The 17,834-nt window shown below is 40.6% G+C and overlaps 1 protein-coding gene across 1 annotated transcript in view; it reads right to left on the minus strand.

The window, feature by feature from the left end:
• The window catches only part of LOC131795894 (zinc finger FYVE domain-containing protein 26), a 39,966-nt gene that overhangs the window by 18,106 nt on the left and 4,026 nt on the right, over nt 1-17,834 (minus strand). The window contains 13 exon segments of the mRNA XM_059113494.2: nt 625-710; nt 1,583-1,982; nt 2,374-2,496; nt 2,850-2,950; nt 3,129-3,270; nt 3,804-4,108; nt 4,833-5,082; nt 6,537-7,160; nt 13,513-13,605; nt 14,028-14,303; nt 14,743-15,953; nt 16,735-16,823; nt 17,481-17,648. Of these exon segments, the coding sequence (XP_058969477.2) occupies nt 625-710; nt 1,583-1,982; nt 2,374-2,496; nt 2,850-2,950; nt 3,129-3,270; nt 3,804-4,108; nt 4,833-5,082; nt 6,537-7,160; nt 13,513-13,605; nt 14,028-14,303; nt 14,743-15,953; nt 16,735-16,823; nt 17,481-17,648 (3,868 nt within the window).

The raw sequence follows: 17,834 nt of genomic DNA on the forward strand, positions 1-17,834 counted from the left end.
AGATCTGACTACGAGTACGACTACGAGTTTTCCTCGGTAGGGGAGTGGTGCAAACTCTGAAAAGGTCATTGCCTTCTGATTCTAACTACGAGTTTTTATGAAATCTCGCTGTCTCTTTTCAGATAAAACCATTTCAGGAATAATAATAATAATAATAATAATAATAATAATAATAATAAAAACCACAGAGAGTTGCAAAAAAGTTACATTCAGTAAGGCTTGACGTCTATTTGTGAAGCGTTCTCCTAATTCTGAAGAAGTCACGCTCTCGTGTGTTACGTCATGTTAAGACTGGTGTCACTCTACTCTCGGCCAAAACTCGTAATCGTACTCGTAATCAGATCTAAAGCTCTCTAACATCGCTGGAAACCGGAAGAAGCTGCAGTTTGCCCTACGTTCCTAATACGACTGACTAACCAACATCTTTCATATCCAAAGATTATAGATTAGTCACAATTTACAATATTTCCTAATCTATTTACAAAAACGAGGCTTTCAACAATGTTGATCGTAGCGATGGTCTTGCCATGGTTTTCTTGCGTGAGCCTGTTAAAGTCTGTAATATGCGCAAACATTTTCGAGTCGTGCCATCAGAAACACAAATAAGAACTGCCGTTTTCCTACCTGGAAAACACATGACAACACCTTCTCCAAATGTGCTTGGCGGTACCAGTCCTCTGTGTAAAATAACGAACTGCAGGTCGAATGCACTGAGAATAAAAGGGTAGTCAAAATAATGAGCACATTCAATAAAGATATTACGCCATTATCATCGTATCCACTGTGCTCACCAACCAAGGAATTTTCTTGGTTGATGGTCTATTCTTCGAATAAAAAGGTAAAACAACTAAGAATTAGAAAAAGATCCATTAAACCATAACTAAACACGCGATTTAAAATTTTTTGGACGAGAAAAACTTGCTTGAGAGGCTTGATGTTTGATTTCTAAATAGCATGTCAATCTTCACATGAGACCAGTAGGAATCTGTTGCATAATTAACAACTATTATTCCACGAGCGCGCGTTGGATATGAGATGATATATCGCCAACGAGGCCCGTAATGGGTACATTGGCTAATGATGGCTAAACCAATGAAAACTCTTGAATTGCATTATCCAATGATCCAGTTTTTAATAATATATGATAAGCTGAATTACACAGGCATTTTGATTGGTTCTTACTCATTATCTATCGGAGGGCAGATGCATAGATGACATCAATATTGACAACAATTTGCTTTTCTATCATATGAAACAAATAGATTCCATGTTGCCGTGAATCTCTTCGATAGTAGATCACAGAAGATGTCACAATGTGGTAAGAACATCAGTGATGAACTCAGCTGCGCCTGGTGTGCCACTTTATTGTTCTTGCCACATTTAGACGTCACCTGTGATCTATAATTGAACAGACACACGGCAATATGCAATCTATATGCCATCAAGAGCAATCAAAATGAAACTATAAGCAAAGTATGGAGGTTAACACAAGGGATGGTTTTCCAAACGCTGACAAATGCTGTCCATCCCGTAAGCAACTCAATGGAGCCAGATCTTTATCACTGTTGTCTTATATTCTCACCTTACCACACCCAGCTGACCGATGCAGTAGCACTGCTGTTTAAGAAATGCAATCCTCTCTAGGGCAGTCAAGGGAACTGCATCACCGACTTTCTCCTCTCCTCCAGAACTTGACATTGCGTCCATGAGCCGAGAAAATGAAGCATGCCGGGTAATGGAGCGTACTGCTTCGCTTGTACCATCCCCAGAGCTGTCCGAAAACTGGATCAGTGACGCATGCGCAATCAGAAGATTAAGCGTGTTAAGGTAGAAGCACACTTTAGCGGCATCTGAAGAGAGCGAGTCAAGATCCACGCACTGAAGCTCTGCAGTGCCTCGTGAAATTGCTTGAAACTCGGGCGTCCTTGTGATATTAGCTACTGAGTTTGAGTCCACCACATCGCCGTTCTTCTCTGCCACATCTGTAGCCCAACAAATATAGAGAGGTTAAGCAAGCTGAAAATGGCTTAATTACTTTTTTCACCTTCGACCTTCAGCTGTTAATAAATGCAAAAGCATTTATAGTTGTTGTACATAAGAATATAGTTGCCATCTATTTACAGGGATTGACCTGTGCGGTTTACATCGATTAAACAGTGAGCCACAGACTGGGGTAGGGCACATTGCATATGCCTAACATAGTCAATAAAGATCACTGATACCTTCCTCGGGCCTCTGGGAAAGTTTTCCTTTCCAGTTAATTTTTTTTTCGTATAGCTTGAATTACAGACAATTTCTTTTTCTAATCTTTACGTATTGCTTCAGGTTGGTTCATAATTGTACGTGCTTCAACAAATGCTGTATGAAAGATACCTTTTAGAAGTTTAATCATTCTGGATAGCAAGTCGTTAGAGACAGCGTTAGGATCTCGAACATTCTCTGTCCATCTGCTCCCAGTATTCAAAATAACCAGGTCAGAGGATGGCCAGCAGACGTCTGTTAAATAAAGTACCGTGTTATATAATCATTAGATCATTTATCAGAATTGGTTATTCCATAACTGCTTAAGTCAATAGCCTTTGACAGCGCTTTGTGGCTCCAACCCCGTTGACCGAAAACGCGCATGGGCAGATGGTAAAACTACTGAGAAAAGTTTGGGCTCAACCGGTTCCAACCGGTGCGGGTGGAGGAACATAAAGATTGCACAGTTCCTTGCGAAAAAAACAAAAAAACAGAAAAACAAGGAAATTTCCGGTAAATGTTAGAGCGTTAGAACATTCCCTCGATACCTTGTGAACATGACCGCAGACACATAAATAACGTACAATGACACATTTGGGTATACCGACCTCTACGTGAGATTCCCCCGTGTGAAGGCACAGCCGGACAGCAGTTGTAAACGATAACCTTGGCGAGATTCACGTGCAATTGCCTTGCCACAGGCTCCAAGCTGACAAAGGAAAGTTCATCGTTACTTCCTTTAGAGAATCCCCACGCAAAAATCAAACAAATTTGCATTTACTTTCCCTTAGACTCAAAAAATTAAAGCTCTGTACTTTTACAAACAGGTAGCTTAAGCAATGGGTAATTTTTCCTTGACAGTCGAGATATTTCGGCATAAAAGTTACCTTTCTGGAGAAATGTCTTTTTCAAACATATGTCTTCCGAGGGTTTCCGCGATGCCTTCATTCAACACAACAAACGGATTGGAAACCTTCAGAGCACCCGGCCGATTTAGATCTATTTTTGGAGGAACACTCGATGAAGAGTCTGAAAATAAAACACAATACACAATACGGGTCGAGATTTTAAAAGTGAAATTGCCACGCTCAATAATTTCGCACGCTTGCCAGGAAACTGGGTCTAAAACACAGAGTAAGGGCTAACTGGACACAAAGTCGAAACTAGCAGGTAATCCTTCTAGGAGAAATGCAGATCTGTTGGTGGTAACCTATTAAATGAATAGAAAAGCCAAACCGAACTAGTTAGAAATGCCGTGGAACGTTTGACGCCTTATTTTTTTGGATGTTGCCCGTATCTTCGTTTTCTATCTATATATCATCTGAAATCTTTGCGTATTTGCATTTGATAATGGTGACATTTCGTCGCTGAAACGTTTGTTTTAAAAGCGTTGCTTTATATCCTTAAATGTTCAACAAATTTTTTCGTCACACGAATTTAAACCATAAAATAAACAACAACTACAACAAAATATATACTAAAAAACACAGAGGGAAAAGGCAAAGTTTTGGTGACATCCAAGCCTGTAAATATCTTATTAACGGAGAGTTATCTACACATACCTCCCGCTTTTGACTTCCAAAACAGCAAAAGCGTCGCCAAAGTCTCTACGTGCTTAACTAAACTTGATATGTAGTCGTATCTCTGTTCCAAGCCCCCTCCTCCTGCGGTAGTGACGTAATTAGCACTATCAATGCAATCAAACGCTTTCTTTAACTCGATCATGGCGACTCTCACAGCCAGGCCCTTCTCCATCAGATTAAACGAGGCCTGCCTGCCGACGTGCCTGTGGCCTGGGTGTTGCTTGGCAACCTCATCCACACTTCTGATCTGCGTTTCACCTTCTTCCAACGCCTGCTCAAACCGTCTGAGACGAAAGCAAACAAATTTACCTGTCTCTTCACTTGCATCTTGCGAAACATACCCCCACCCCCACCCCCACCTTGTCCTCCGAATACTAGTGTCTCTTCAACAAAGGGGAGATATACAAAGGTCACATATGTTTCCTTCTCGAAACCAAAGTTTGTGTTCTTTACCTCTGGATAAACTGTTTCGATTTTTTTCAACTTTGAATAAATGAAATGCTTCAAGCTGATACTATTTTTGCCTGTCTCTGTTACTCTACTAAGTCTGCATATGTTGTTTCACTTAGCTTACACAAGAAGCTCGCCAAAGAAGGTTTTAGGTGTCATTTCCTAAGCCTGCTTCCACCTCACTTGCTTTGTATTCCTCGTGGCATCTCGTCCAATTCATATTTATTACTCCGATTTCGCTTCTTGGGTATTTATTCCCGAAAAAACGTTACATTCATTTTTTGTCGTTTTGGAAAAGATGCGGTTTTTGGAGGTTAACGTGCACAAGCATCACAATCTTGCTCATTGTTTAAGGGAAGAGTGGTTTATCTGAGAGTTTTATAAAGATCAGGATGTCTCAACGGTTTCAGAGAACAGACAAGGGTAATAAAAAAGGGTGTTGGGGGGGGGGGGGAGTTCCACTGGGCTCTAACCATCCCTCATCCCGCCTTCAACCCACATTCCAAGCAGTGAAACGGTTAACCTCCGCATAACGCAATTCTTAAACAAAGTCTTTACCTAAAAGATTCTTCTTGAGATGCATTAAGTTTTCTGTGAGCCTCCATGTCCTTGGGCCGAATGGGATGTGTCCCGACAAGAAGAAGGTCCACTGCATTGGGTTTAGGGGTGACGGATATGGTGATGCCACCAGACGGGTCCTGGGCATTACCACGCGACAGTTCTTGATTCAAAAGCTCTTCTAGTTGATGCATAAATGGTTTTATACCGCGGAGGATTCCACTTGATTTGGAGGAAGATGGATGTGGCTCTGGAAGGTAAAAAAATAGTAAAAAAAAAATTTTTAAATGTACAGAGCGCTTTTTAATCCTTTAAACCCTAATGTAACCAGCTTTTCATTTCTGCTTACAGTAATACTGCTAAATCATTCACTAAGATCATGCGAATAAAAGATATGATTGCCAACCCAAGACGCTTCAAGCTTATAAGTTATAACATAGCTAGTACATTTGTCTAATCAAATTCAATTGCGTGAGACAGAGGTGAACAGTAGAGCGATTGCATTCACAACTGCATCTAAATAATTCAGTCTCCTGGAAATGTCATGAAGTCTGGGGTCACAACTGAGGCAATCATTTCTCGTCTAGCTGAGCTAGTACAACACTCAATTGCTTTTCATTCAGAGGCAACTATAACAAACAAAGTAATGGCGTAGCCATGGGTACTAAAATGGGACCCATTTAGGCCAATTTTATCGTAGGTTTTGTCGAACACCAATTCTTTAGTCCATACAACGGCCCCCAACCTGAACTCTACGGTCACTACATTGACGACTGCATCGGCGCTACCCTATCTACCAGAGAGGAGCTCACTCAATTTATAACCGCCGTCACATTTCACTCTCTCAATCCTCGCAGTTAAATGTATCATTCTTAAAAACTTCAAATCATTTCCAAACGATTCAGAGACTGGTACTATCTTTTCGCAACCTCCACTAATTTTGTTCAAACGTGAAAAAAACATAGGCAACTTTTTGGTCAGAAGTTCATTTCAAACCAATGACCAACGTGGAACTTTCAAATCCGCTCACTCACAATACAAAACTTGTCCTTTCATTCCTAACGTAAATAAAATGTTGGGACCAAGAGATCCCTTAGATCATTGATTCGTCACTTTACGTGTACCTTCGCCAGTGTCACCTACTGCATAACTTGCACTTATTGCAAAAAGTTATACATTGGTGAAACAGGAAGACGACTTAGCGACCGATTCTGACGACCGATTCTGAGAACACCTTCGCGACGTAGAAAAAAATGACAAGGACGCATCCAAACAAGTCGCTGGACATTTTAATCTCCCTAATCATTCTAAGCGGCATATGGTAGTTTGCGGCCTTTTCTAACATCTAGGCAGTTCGGAGAGCCGCAAAACTCTAGAACAAAAATTTATCTTTCAAATCGGCACTATTAATCCAAACGGTATCAACGAGCGCATTTCATTCAAATAATTTATTCTTGTTTTCTCGTCACCATATTCCCACCAATAGCGTAGTTCCATTTTCTGCATATAAACCCACACACAACCCACAATTCGACTAATCGTTCTGACGAAGGGCTAACGCTCGAAACGTCAGCTTTTAATCTCTTTACGGTGGCCAATTTACGTTATCAACTCAGTTGGTAATACTAAATTACCCTAAGGCAATCAGGGATTTTTATCAAACTCTGAATATTGCTCCTGATATGTAATACATTTATCTCTCACCTTCGGTGATGCGACTCTTTCCCATGTCCAGCAGCGTCTTGCAGACGGACCAGGATACAGCTGCTGTACTCGCCAGATCTACACATAGCATCGTCGGAACCATTTCCGGATCCATAAACTTCACCAAAGTTGAATTCCCGTTCGCCAAATTCTCTGGAGTGAGACTAGGGTCTAGGACCGCACTCAAAGACGGCATTGCCAGCAGCTCGTCAATCAGATTGGAAACCATTGAATTGCTGGCACCCGAGGCTGCTGCCATGGCAACCGCCCCCAGACCCCCAAGAGGTTTACGAGATTTAAGGAGGCCCTGGCTTTGGACTCGTCTACCTTTGGGTTGTAAACTTTCCAAATGTTTTATAGTTTTACTGTACTTCTCTGCAAAAGCCAGAGCTTGCGCACTGGGCTTCTCTGCCATGTTAAACATTTTTATAACTTGAAGCGCTCGTTCGTAATTGTCTTTTCTCATGCACATGTATATCAGCGTATCGGGAGAAGAGAGCATGCGTGCTATGACGCTATCATCTTTGATGAGTAAAGTACAACCTTCTGAAGCAGACGTTCGAGAAGTCAGCCGGCGATGACGACTTTTCCTCCTTCTTGTTACCTCTTTGTTATTTTCCGTTCCTGAAACAAATGTATACATCATTTGTGAAGCGAAATAATGTGAGCTTGGGTAGGAGTCATTATTTATCGCCTTAGATGGGGGAGGAGGAATTTGGTTTTTAGGGGCGGATGGAGGGAAATCGGTCGTCGATTACAGACTATAAAAGGTGGGACTGTAGAAAAGTGACCGTCAATTAACCCCCCTCCCCCCTTCCGTAATAAAAAAAATAGCATCCCTTAGATACACGGTTTAAAACAAAACAAATTGCCCCGTGCAGACAACGTTCCGCAAGGGGCATAATGGCGCGAGAGAGATAAACGGAACCTAACGCATCATGTTCGACAACAGACATGATTCAACGCATAGAAAGGAGGCTTGGAAAAAAAATTGCTTACGACCTACACTCCGTAAGGTGAGGACGGTTGACCTTCTCACAAGCGGCAGAGAAAAAAAATTCCCGAGTTCTCACACATGCCAAATTACATACATACTTTATTAGTATTCTTCAGGGGGCTTTTCAATACTAAACAGCAAAGAACATTATAATACAAAAAAAAAAACAAACAAACAATAAAATTATAAAAAGCGGTCAATTAAAATAGTTCTCCAGCAAGTGCGTTTTCAACTTTTTTTCAATGATGTTAAAGATAACTGTTTAAGAGGCGATCTCTGTAAGAGCGGTCCAGGGCATTTCGCATCGGAAAAAAGTTTTCCCTTAAACTTTACCCAATAAACTATCTTTGGTAACAAGTAAATAAAACCACATTAGTTTTTGGAAATACCTCAAAATAAAATTTTTAGAGCTCTCAAAAGTCAAAGCTGCAAAAGGCCCTTTTTTGACCTCTTGCGACATCGAAAATTTCAAATGTTGAATAGCCCGGTCATCGTATCACACCGCATGCAACAAAAAATATTTTGTATTCTTAAAGTGTGTGATATATAAGGTGTATAAAATGCATTTCAATTTTAATATTCGTTTATTCAGAGGCTCGTCATAATTTATTTAAAAACACTCGTTGGACAGCTTTCTGAAATTGGTTAAAAGTATTCTTTCTTTCTCGATTGATATTGCTCAAGTCCAGACCAGACCATTAAAAACTCCGCTTGATTTCTGCTAATAAGATGTTTGGCTGCAGAAAAATATAAAAACATTTTGCACTTATTGATTTTCTTCGCCGAGGTGACTTCGAACTTTTAGCGATATTGCAAGCGTGACAGCCGATTATGCAAATTAGTTCATTGAGCAAACTCCGACCGTTTTATGTGAGTAGCTCAATAAATCTTAGAAGTAGAAAATATAATAGAAAATATAGTAGGACAGAGCTTTAAACCACACCGATTAATACCTTAAACATTTTAAAAGGTCAAAATTTGACAAATTTTATTATCTCGTGACGAAAGACGTCAACAACAACGTATCGAATATCAATTTGATTAGCGCTCGCAAACCCCTTTTTTAAAAATTTGGCTTCTGTTATTTCATATTTGAGTTCTGATGGCTTACGCTATTCAAACCTGTATGGACATTTCAAAATTAAACTACAGGATTCTATTTAGTGTAACCGGCGATAACAGCACACACTGAAATACACCGTGACCACTGTCACATAATTAAATTGTACATGTGTAATTATCCTCATTTGCTTCTCCCTTCTTAATAAAGCAGCGATAACATCGCCTTTTGGATCCGAATTCTGGTCGGCAGGAATAAGAGAAATTTTGTCTGCACACCTGTCTTTATGAAAGTTTCTATTCAGAACTCTAGGGAGTTCTTGTGGAAAAGGACCACGCGATTTTTGAGGAAATAAATTATTACGTTACGTGTGACCTCATTTTTCCAACAATTAGCTATATCTATACTGTAAAGTGCGTAATTATATTAGCTGTAATTCATATTTCTCTTTCGGTACTGGTTTGCTTGGGATTAATAACACTAAATTCTTGAAGTGGTATTCGCCAAAAGAAGTCCTGTTTTCAGTCGCGTTCTTCAGAAACTTCGTTAGAAGACTCACGAGGAGTTTCGGGTTTGTTTAACTTGCCTCAGAGTACTGACTCAATAAAGAGTCATCTCTGCTTAATCCATTTGTCAAAAGAGAGTTTCACAGAAGGAGAGCTTATCTTTGCAAGGGCTGGCCTGTTCGATGCAGAAGACTCAGTTATGGCAAAATGTGGGTCTGCGCAAAGCATAGGCACACTTATGGGAAGTTCTGGCGCCAAAGTTCAGCGTGCCAGTATCCGACACACCCTGGTAGCGATTCCAAAGAGCTAAAGAGCCGGTATTCTGTCAATTTGCAAAAGTCAAAGGCCATTTCTAAGATATGTGGTGTTATATAGAGGTTTACACGATACTGCAGCTGAGGGAGCGGATGGTTTCAAGGATTTTCTCCAAGTTATAGACGAATTGGAAAGCGTGGGAGCAGAAAAGGACTAGTGTAAAGAAGTTCGGAAGAGGCTTCAGGAGAGCAAGTTGTATTTGAAGACTACATACCGTAATCACTGCGAAGAGGACGATAGCAAATGTGCCGATCACTGTAGGGTCTTTGCACTGAGCTATGCTGGTGACACTGAAGTTCAGAAAGTATGCAGTCACAGTCACAACGTGAAGTGTGAGGATTGTGAGATGCTGAAGAGTGTTCTTGAAGAAGTAAAAGGCGCTATTTCTGAGTACACAATGCAATTGGGTAGGTTTCAAGCAGAAGACTATCTGTATGAAGCAAAAAATGCTGCCGCTAAGACCTTTGAATGGAGAGGGTATATCCTGAGAGCAGAAACCAGGATCAGTACGAGCTGCAAATTTTCGATACTTTGGAGGGAGATGAAGCATTTATAATAGTTGACTGGACAATGAAGTTCATATCGATGAAGTTCCAGGAAAAGCAAGCAGAATGGTTTCCCTAGAGGGAAATCAATTGGCATGTGAGTAGCGCTGTTGTAAGACAGGAGGAAAGCCTGGAAGTAACCTGATACGTAGACCTTCTTAACAGCTGTAAAAAAGGTTTTCAGTGCTGTCAGTCCTAGAAAATCTCTTTGTCACCATAAAGTTAAGAAATTCAGGAATAAAAAAGGCCCTTTATAAGATCGGATGAAGCAGGTTGCTATCGCAACAGTAAGCTAGTATCAACTCTACGAGGGCTCGGACATCACGATTGCCACTTTCAGCAACTTACACAAGAGGGCCTGCGCGTTTGGAGAGCGTTTAATGTTGGGTCTGGAAAGTTTATTCGGTAAAATTAAAATTGCAATTTTTCCACAGAAAAAATGACGGATCTGGTGAAGGAGATTCCATTTTTCCCCACTACTGCTCGACGAACTGCATCAGCAGGAGAAAGCAATGATGGCAACGACGGTAGTTCCTATCAATGCCCTGAACCTGGTTGCGATGAAGATTTTAAGACGCAGGCCGACCTTGACTTCCATATGAACTAGCTAGTTCATCATGTAAGTCCTGTGCCTGCGAGCATGACTTAAAGTCTTTGTGACAAAGTGAAGAAGTAGTGGGTTCATTACTTTCAGTCATTGTCATTAGAGGGTGAAAGTTCGACTGAACTGGTTGCAGTGGCCACAGAACCCTTGACAAGTACATCAAAGCTTCCCATGGGATGGGCTCTTCATAAGAGAGGTGCAAGTGAACGGCTTTCGCAAAACGTCAGGCAGTACTTGAAACAGAAATTTAATATCGGATGAGACACTGGCAGAAACCAAACCCAGTGAAAGTAGCAAAGGATATGCGAACTGCTTGCACAATAGATGGAGAGAGAATGTTCGATAGAACAGAGTGGTTATCCAACATACAGATTCAGGGTTTCTTCTCGAGATTGTGCCTTAAACAGCAATCTAAAATACAACAAGAATCGGATGATGCCACCGACGCAGACGACCACTTGATAGAAGCATCCGCGTCTGATGTAGACGAAGGGTGTTTGAGAGAGGCGAGGAACACAGTAATGAATGAGATAGATTGAAACATCCAATCATGTTTGATATCTATGATGTGTGCTCTTTGGCAAGAGAAGCAAGGTTGTCTAGTCTCAAAGTCAAGATGCTAAGAGACATATGCGAACATTTTGAGCTCGCATTCAAAATGCAAGATACAAATGCAGCACCTCTTGCAAAAATGGAGGAAATTATTTCAGAGTGCAGTTGTTATGCAATCTAGTTATGACGTCCACCCGTTATGCGAATGCGATATCTTTTTTTACAAGAACTCTTCAAACTTATGAACAGAGACTGTTATGCAGACAGATGTGACGACCAAATATCATTTTTTCCCTTTCAGCGAGAAATCCGAGAAATCGCTGCTTTATTTAGACGTGAGAAGTATTCAGGACAATTACACGAAGGAATTACGTGACAGAGTCACTGGTCACGGTGAATTTAGTGTGTGCTGTTATCGCCGGTTACACTAAATAGAATCCTGTAGTTTAATTTTGAAATGTTCATACAGGTTTGAATAGCGTAAGCCATCAGAACTCAAATATGAAATAACAGAAGCCAAATTTTTAAAAAAGGGGTTTGCGAGCGCTAATCAAATTATGATATTCGATACGTTGTTGTTGACGTCTTTCGTCACGAGATAATAAAATTTGTCAAATTTTGGCCTTTTAAAATGCTTAAAGTATTAATCGGTGTGGTTTAAAGCTCTGTCCTACTATATTTTCTACTTAAAATGGCTAAAATCTAAGATTTATTGAGCTACTCACATAAAACGGTCGGAGTTTGCTCAATGAACTAATTTGCATAATCGGCTGTCACGCTTGCAATATCGCTAAAAGTTCGAAGTCACCTCGGCGAAGAAAATCAATAAGTGCAAGATGTTTTTATATTTTTCTGCAGCCAAACATCTTATTAGCAGAAATCAAGCGGAGTTTTTAATGGTCTGGTCTGGACTTGAGCAATATCAATCGAGAAAGAAAGAGTACTTTTAACCAATTTCAGAAAGCTGTCCAACGAGTGTTTTTAAATAAATTATGACGAGCCTCTGAATAAACGAATATTAAAATTGAAATGCATTTTATACACCTTATATATCACACACTTTAAGAATACAAAATATTTTTTGTTGCATGCGGTGTGATACGATGACCGGGCTATTCAACATTTGAAATTTTCGATGTCGCAAGAGGTCAAAAAAGGGCCTTTTGCAGCTTTGACTTTTGAGAGCTCTAAAAATTTTATTTTGAGGTATTTCCAAAAACTAATGTGGTTTTATTTACTTGTTACCAAAGATAGTTTATTGGGTAAAGTTTGAGGGAAAACTTTTTTTCCGATGCGAAATGCCCTGGACCGCTCTTACAGAGATCGCCTCTTAAGTCTTTGTCTAAATTGTTCTAAATGTTGTCTATGGAGGAAACGTCACTGGCCTGGCTTTGTCGCTGTTTCTAGTGTTATGCAGGGCGTGAAATTAATTTTTTTTTCTGATAGCCACTTGGCTCCTAAATTCTTCAAAATGGTAGCCAATTCAAAAAAAGTTGGTCGCCATTTTCAAAGACAAACAAAACCTTTTTTTACGCTGTCAGCGTTCTAGAGAGACCCTCCAAAATTAAGTTAGGGGAAAGATCTTTAACGTGCTACAAAGTGGACACAAGGAGGGATGATATACAACTCTCAAGCTCACCTAAATTCAAGATGGCGTCTAGTTATCGATCGAGATGTGCTGCGTTTTGGAAACAAACATAACGAGGAAGTTTGCCGCGGATTTATCTTTGCAAATCTTTTTAATTCACGATATCTCTTAGTAAGGTTATGATGAAACATTCTAGTCGCCAATTTGGCGACTAATTTTCAGGATTTGGTCGCCAAAGGGAAAAATTTAGTCGCATTGGCGCCTGTATTAGGCGCAATTTCACGCCCTGTTATGATAGTGAATAGACTTCAGAGAGACTCACACAAGTATGTGGGGGCCAGGCCCTTCATGCACTTAAACGTCCTTATAGTGTAGTGAAGATGCTCATTTACCGGTAGCCATTTGATTTCGCGTAACGCAGGTGTTATGCGCTCAAATTTCCTTCTTTTTTCATCGTAAAGTAACCCAAAGGTAAATCAACGCACAACAGAGCAATGAGCAATTTTCAATTAAGTGTCTAAAAACCAAAACCAAACCAACCACGGGAACTAATCAGAACAAAGGTTAACAATATAATTAACCAATGAGAACTCAAAGTGAAAACAAGCAAACCGTTCGAAGCGGCCGAAAATTCGGGCGACCAAGTAGCCATTTTTTTTTATTTTGCGTCTGACTGGTTGAGAGGATGGATGCGAGTTTTCTGGACCAATCACAGAACAAAGTTAATTTAAAACCAAAGCAATCCCAGATTACTTTCGATGCTCAATTGAAAATTGCTCTAAATGTGGCGTTTGTGATGTTTATGTCACCTGTTGATATATCCTGGCTAAGATGAACGCTTGAGCTCGATTCACCAGAAGTCTCTTTCGGGACCGCTGCTTTCTGTCCTGATTTTCTTGACACTTTAAGAAGAGAATGAGGAGTGAAAGGGACATCAGATTACAAACCAATGACTGTGAATATATAAAAATCATATATGTGTAATGTTTTTTAAGAAATGAACATGAACGCGATCTTCGCAGCAATAAAAACTACTTAAGCAGTAGTGATAATAAGGCCTGAAAAAAAATCAGGCCTGTACGGGATTTGAACCCATGACCTCTGAGCTAACAAGCCAACTGGGAGCTGGTCATATGTTGGTTTGTAATAAACCCATGAATTAATGAATCAATGTCTGTGAATATTTGGAAATCATATATGTGAACTGCGGTTTAAGAAATGAATTTGAAAATGATCTGCTTAAGTAGTGCTCATTACTGCCCCCGCGTCGCCAACAAAATTACAGAAGAACTCACATTAAAACAAAAAATTAAAAAACCCTTACTAGTTGCACCATCCACATCATCTGAATCCTCATCCTCAGCATCTTCTTCTTTAGATTTTTCATCCGTTCTTACAATTTGCTTGATTTTTCTGGAAAGTCTTTTCTTGGAATTCCTGGTGGTCTGACCTTTCGAGGCATTTTTCCATGACACCAGCTGGAATCTCCACTGAGCCTCATTGATGAATTGGCCTAGTCGTGAAATACGCTGCTCCATGGAATTGCGAGGTACGGATGTCTGGAGGAAATCTTGGCGAGTTGTGAATGATTCTGACTTTTCTGAAACAAAAATTGATGGCGTTGTAACGCAAACATTGACTTGGTGAACAAGGCTCTGTCATTGGCTGAAAGCAGACCTCACCCAAACTACTCAGCCAATGAACGGCTTTGTCACTTAAATTTTCCCGGGCTTGGTCGCGGCCCTGTGCCTTAACTAAAATTCTATTGGTTCGCCTACTTAATGAAGTGAATTCAAGCCTAAGGAAATCCCATCGACCGATCAAAACAGGTTTGCAACGAAAGAAACAAATATAAATTTTAAAATTCAAAGATCGAAGATAATAATTGTCTATTCGAAAAACATAATATTCTTGACTCTATAACTTAAGTGTCCACCCCCAGCAGAGCAGCTTCGATCTCTTTATGACACATGCACGTCGAGCTCATCTACGAGAATGATCGAAGCGACTCTGTCAGTGGGATGGAAAAAATGACAAACCTTTCTTCAGTTCATTGAACTTCGCCGTATTTAGTTCCATGAGACATTCTTTCAATGTTGTCAACATGTCTGGTACAGTCGCATCTTCAATCACAAATTCATATTTCAGATCGTTCTCTTCCTCTACAACAGCTCTTGACGACCCTTTACTAAAGATTAAATTACCACCGTATGATTCCTCATCTGACAGCCTTGCCCTGACTGTGTTGCTCGCAGGTGGTGATATAGGAGGCGCTATCGCTTCTCTATCTGACGATTTCTTTAACAGAGCTGAATCGGATTCGGCCCTGTTATTTTTAAACAACTGCCTACGAGAAGGGGAATCCATAGTTGACAGCACGGTTGGACTTTTCTGCCTTAGGGTGTCGGGAGTTGGAGGCTGTGATCCTGTTAAACTAGCCGCCTTTTCCTGGTCTTTCGCAGGGGTATGCGGCCCATGAACGTCAAGCGACAAATCCAGGGAACTGGCGAGGCTCTCCCAGCTTCCAGTCCGACTGCTTTTGGACAAACTCCTGGTTTCTTCATCCATGGCTTCCACATCATCACTTTCATTGTGATGGGTTCTTCCCTCGTAAAGATCCTCGTAAGTTGTAAACAGAAGACTGAAGATATTCTCCAGAATTTCAACTCTGTAAGTCAGTGGGTAAACGTGGGCTAAATGATACTTCCCAGCATCCAGTTTATTTCTAACTTGTCCGCAATACCTCTCCTCCGGACAACTCTCTTCTGAGTTCGTATCGGAATACTCGCTTCCACCCGAATTGAAAGGTTCAACACTTTTCCCTTCGCCCAGAACTTGTTTGGTTTCTAAACTTAGTTCACCAGAGGTCTCCACAGAGGAAGTAACAGCTTCCATAAAATTTCTAAGTGCGCAGTAACTATGGTACAGGAAGACATCTCTTTGCACTTCAGGATGAATTTCAGAGTTTTGATCCAAATCCTCTTTGCTAACTTTTTCCCTTCCTCCTTCTGTCTTTTTTTCATCCAATCTTTCCTCGCTGCCTTCGCCTGAGGGTTCATTTCCGTCTTCCTTTAGAGGTGTAAAAACAGGTCTCTTTCTCAAAAGTTCAAAAACTTCTTTTTCAGGAAGGTGCGCCAAACTGATAGACTTGTGCAGCACGTGTAATACGGAGTGTGACTCCAGACCTTGGAACATTTCTGAGGCTTGCTGATGACGAGTTGAGCCTGGTTCAGACGAGGCCAGCAAGGGCCTATCAACGGGCAACAACAGTATGCGGTTAATAGAGTAGATTCACCTACCCCTCCCCTAACTGAGCATTAACCCTAACTACTTATAATCTAACTCTTATTGGGCTAGGAGAGGGGTTGGTGTGTAGTTGCTCAGATACTGACATTGATCCGTGGTTGATTAGAACTCTAAAGCACGCCGAACTGTTAAGGTCAGAGAAGTCGTAATAAGGTCTGTTGTTGGTGCAAACGAATGGCGTTTTGACAATGTGAGCGCAATTCGTCCCTTATGAAAGTCAAGCGAGGGGTTCATTTCCAGTCGGTTTCCACAAAACAGACTTCAAAAGATTTAAATTGGAAAAATCTCTTAATTTTACTTCGATGACGAGCTATACTTATTTCGTCGTAACTTCAGTAAAATATTGCTGACTTCACATCTACAAAGACTCGAATTTTTGCCAGTTTAAAAACTAATGGGCCTCACCTCCGTGTGAAAACGCTGTCTGAGCCCCCCTTACACCCCACCATCAGTATGAATATTCACCAAAGTGTTCTCCATACACTTACAAAGGTGCTGACAGGGAAAATTTGTTTAACTTTGGAGAGTTTGTTTGATCATTTCCTTTATTCTCACAACCTTAACGTGTGATTCAGGGCTGATAATTTATTGTAAGAAGAAATTAGAAGCCAGTCACCCCTGAGGAGTAAAAAGTTGAAGGAAAACTATTGCATGTCAAGGTCTTTGTGCAGCACAAGGTATGATACAACAAAAAACTCTAAAATTTAACCTCCCATTGCACTTACCGAGCTTTCTCTGTACACCACTGAACCAGTTGGACTTGATAGGCCAGTTTCTGACAAGCTTGGTGAAGTGATGGATGGGCAGCCTTCTCCTAAAATCCCAAGCAAAATAACAGTTGGTTATAAGCTACTGAGCCATATGCAGATCATTGCAGATTTATCAAAATAGCTCTGACATGTACTTGTACAAACCTGCCAAGTGGGCTGCATCACTGGAGCTCTGGAGCTTTGAATTTATCTTATTTAACCATAGTGTAAGGAGACCACTGGTTTTCCTACATTGTACTTCCCCTAAAGGGGATGTTCGCTACTCTATTATTGGCCTGTTCCAGACCTTCAATTGATAACTGGGCACAGTGGTAGCTCCTTATTTCCCTTTGTGCTGCTATCATACTCTGTTTTCTCACTGAATGCCTGACACAAAGTAATCTATCCTGGTTAATTACCCCATTGCCACATTGCAGGCACCCTCCCCCTAATGACTTGCTGATACAAAGAAATCGTTCCTAACAAAGAGGGTATCATCCAAGAACAAAACACAATGAGCCCACACCCTCCTCCCCCCACCATTACACTTGGATTTTCTGTTTCCTCAATTGTATGCACAAACCATAAAGGCAACATATTTATAATGGTATTCAAACATAACTTTGCATTTTTCAATTTCAACAGTATGTAAGCCCTTAATTATGGCTAAAAGGAAGTTGAAAAAGTAAAAAAAAATTAAAACAAAAACAAGTAAACTTTACCGCTGGGTCCCAGAGAGCTTCCAGTAGATTCTTAGCATTTTCACAACTGTAGCAGTAAGGCCAGCCCAAGAGGAGAACAAGTGGCTTGAGTCTGGAAAACTCCACTGGAGACAGAAGCTGTGTCAGCCTAGCAAAGTCACTTTCTCTTATGAAGACAAGAGCTGTTTCCTAAAGCACATTGTAAACATGGTGACATTTGTATTGACACTAAATTTTCATTTCCACAATGAGGAGATACTACAGTGTCAAAGATAAAGTCTGCACTATTGGCTCACCCAGATGGAGCTTATCCTGGTTTCTGAGAAGCATAAAGCAACTAAGAGTATTACTACTCTCCCCTGGATGGGATGTGAG

The sequence above is a fragment of the Pocillopora verrucosa genome, chromosome 7, assembly GCF_036669915.1.
Source record: "Pocillopora verrucosa isolate sample1 chromosome 7, ASM3666991v2, whole genome shotgun sequence".
NCBI lineage: Eukaryota > Metazoa > Cnidaria > Anthozoa > Scleractinia > Pocilloporidae > Pocillopora > Pocillopora verrucosa.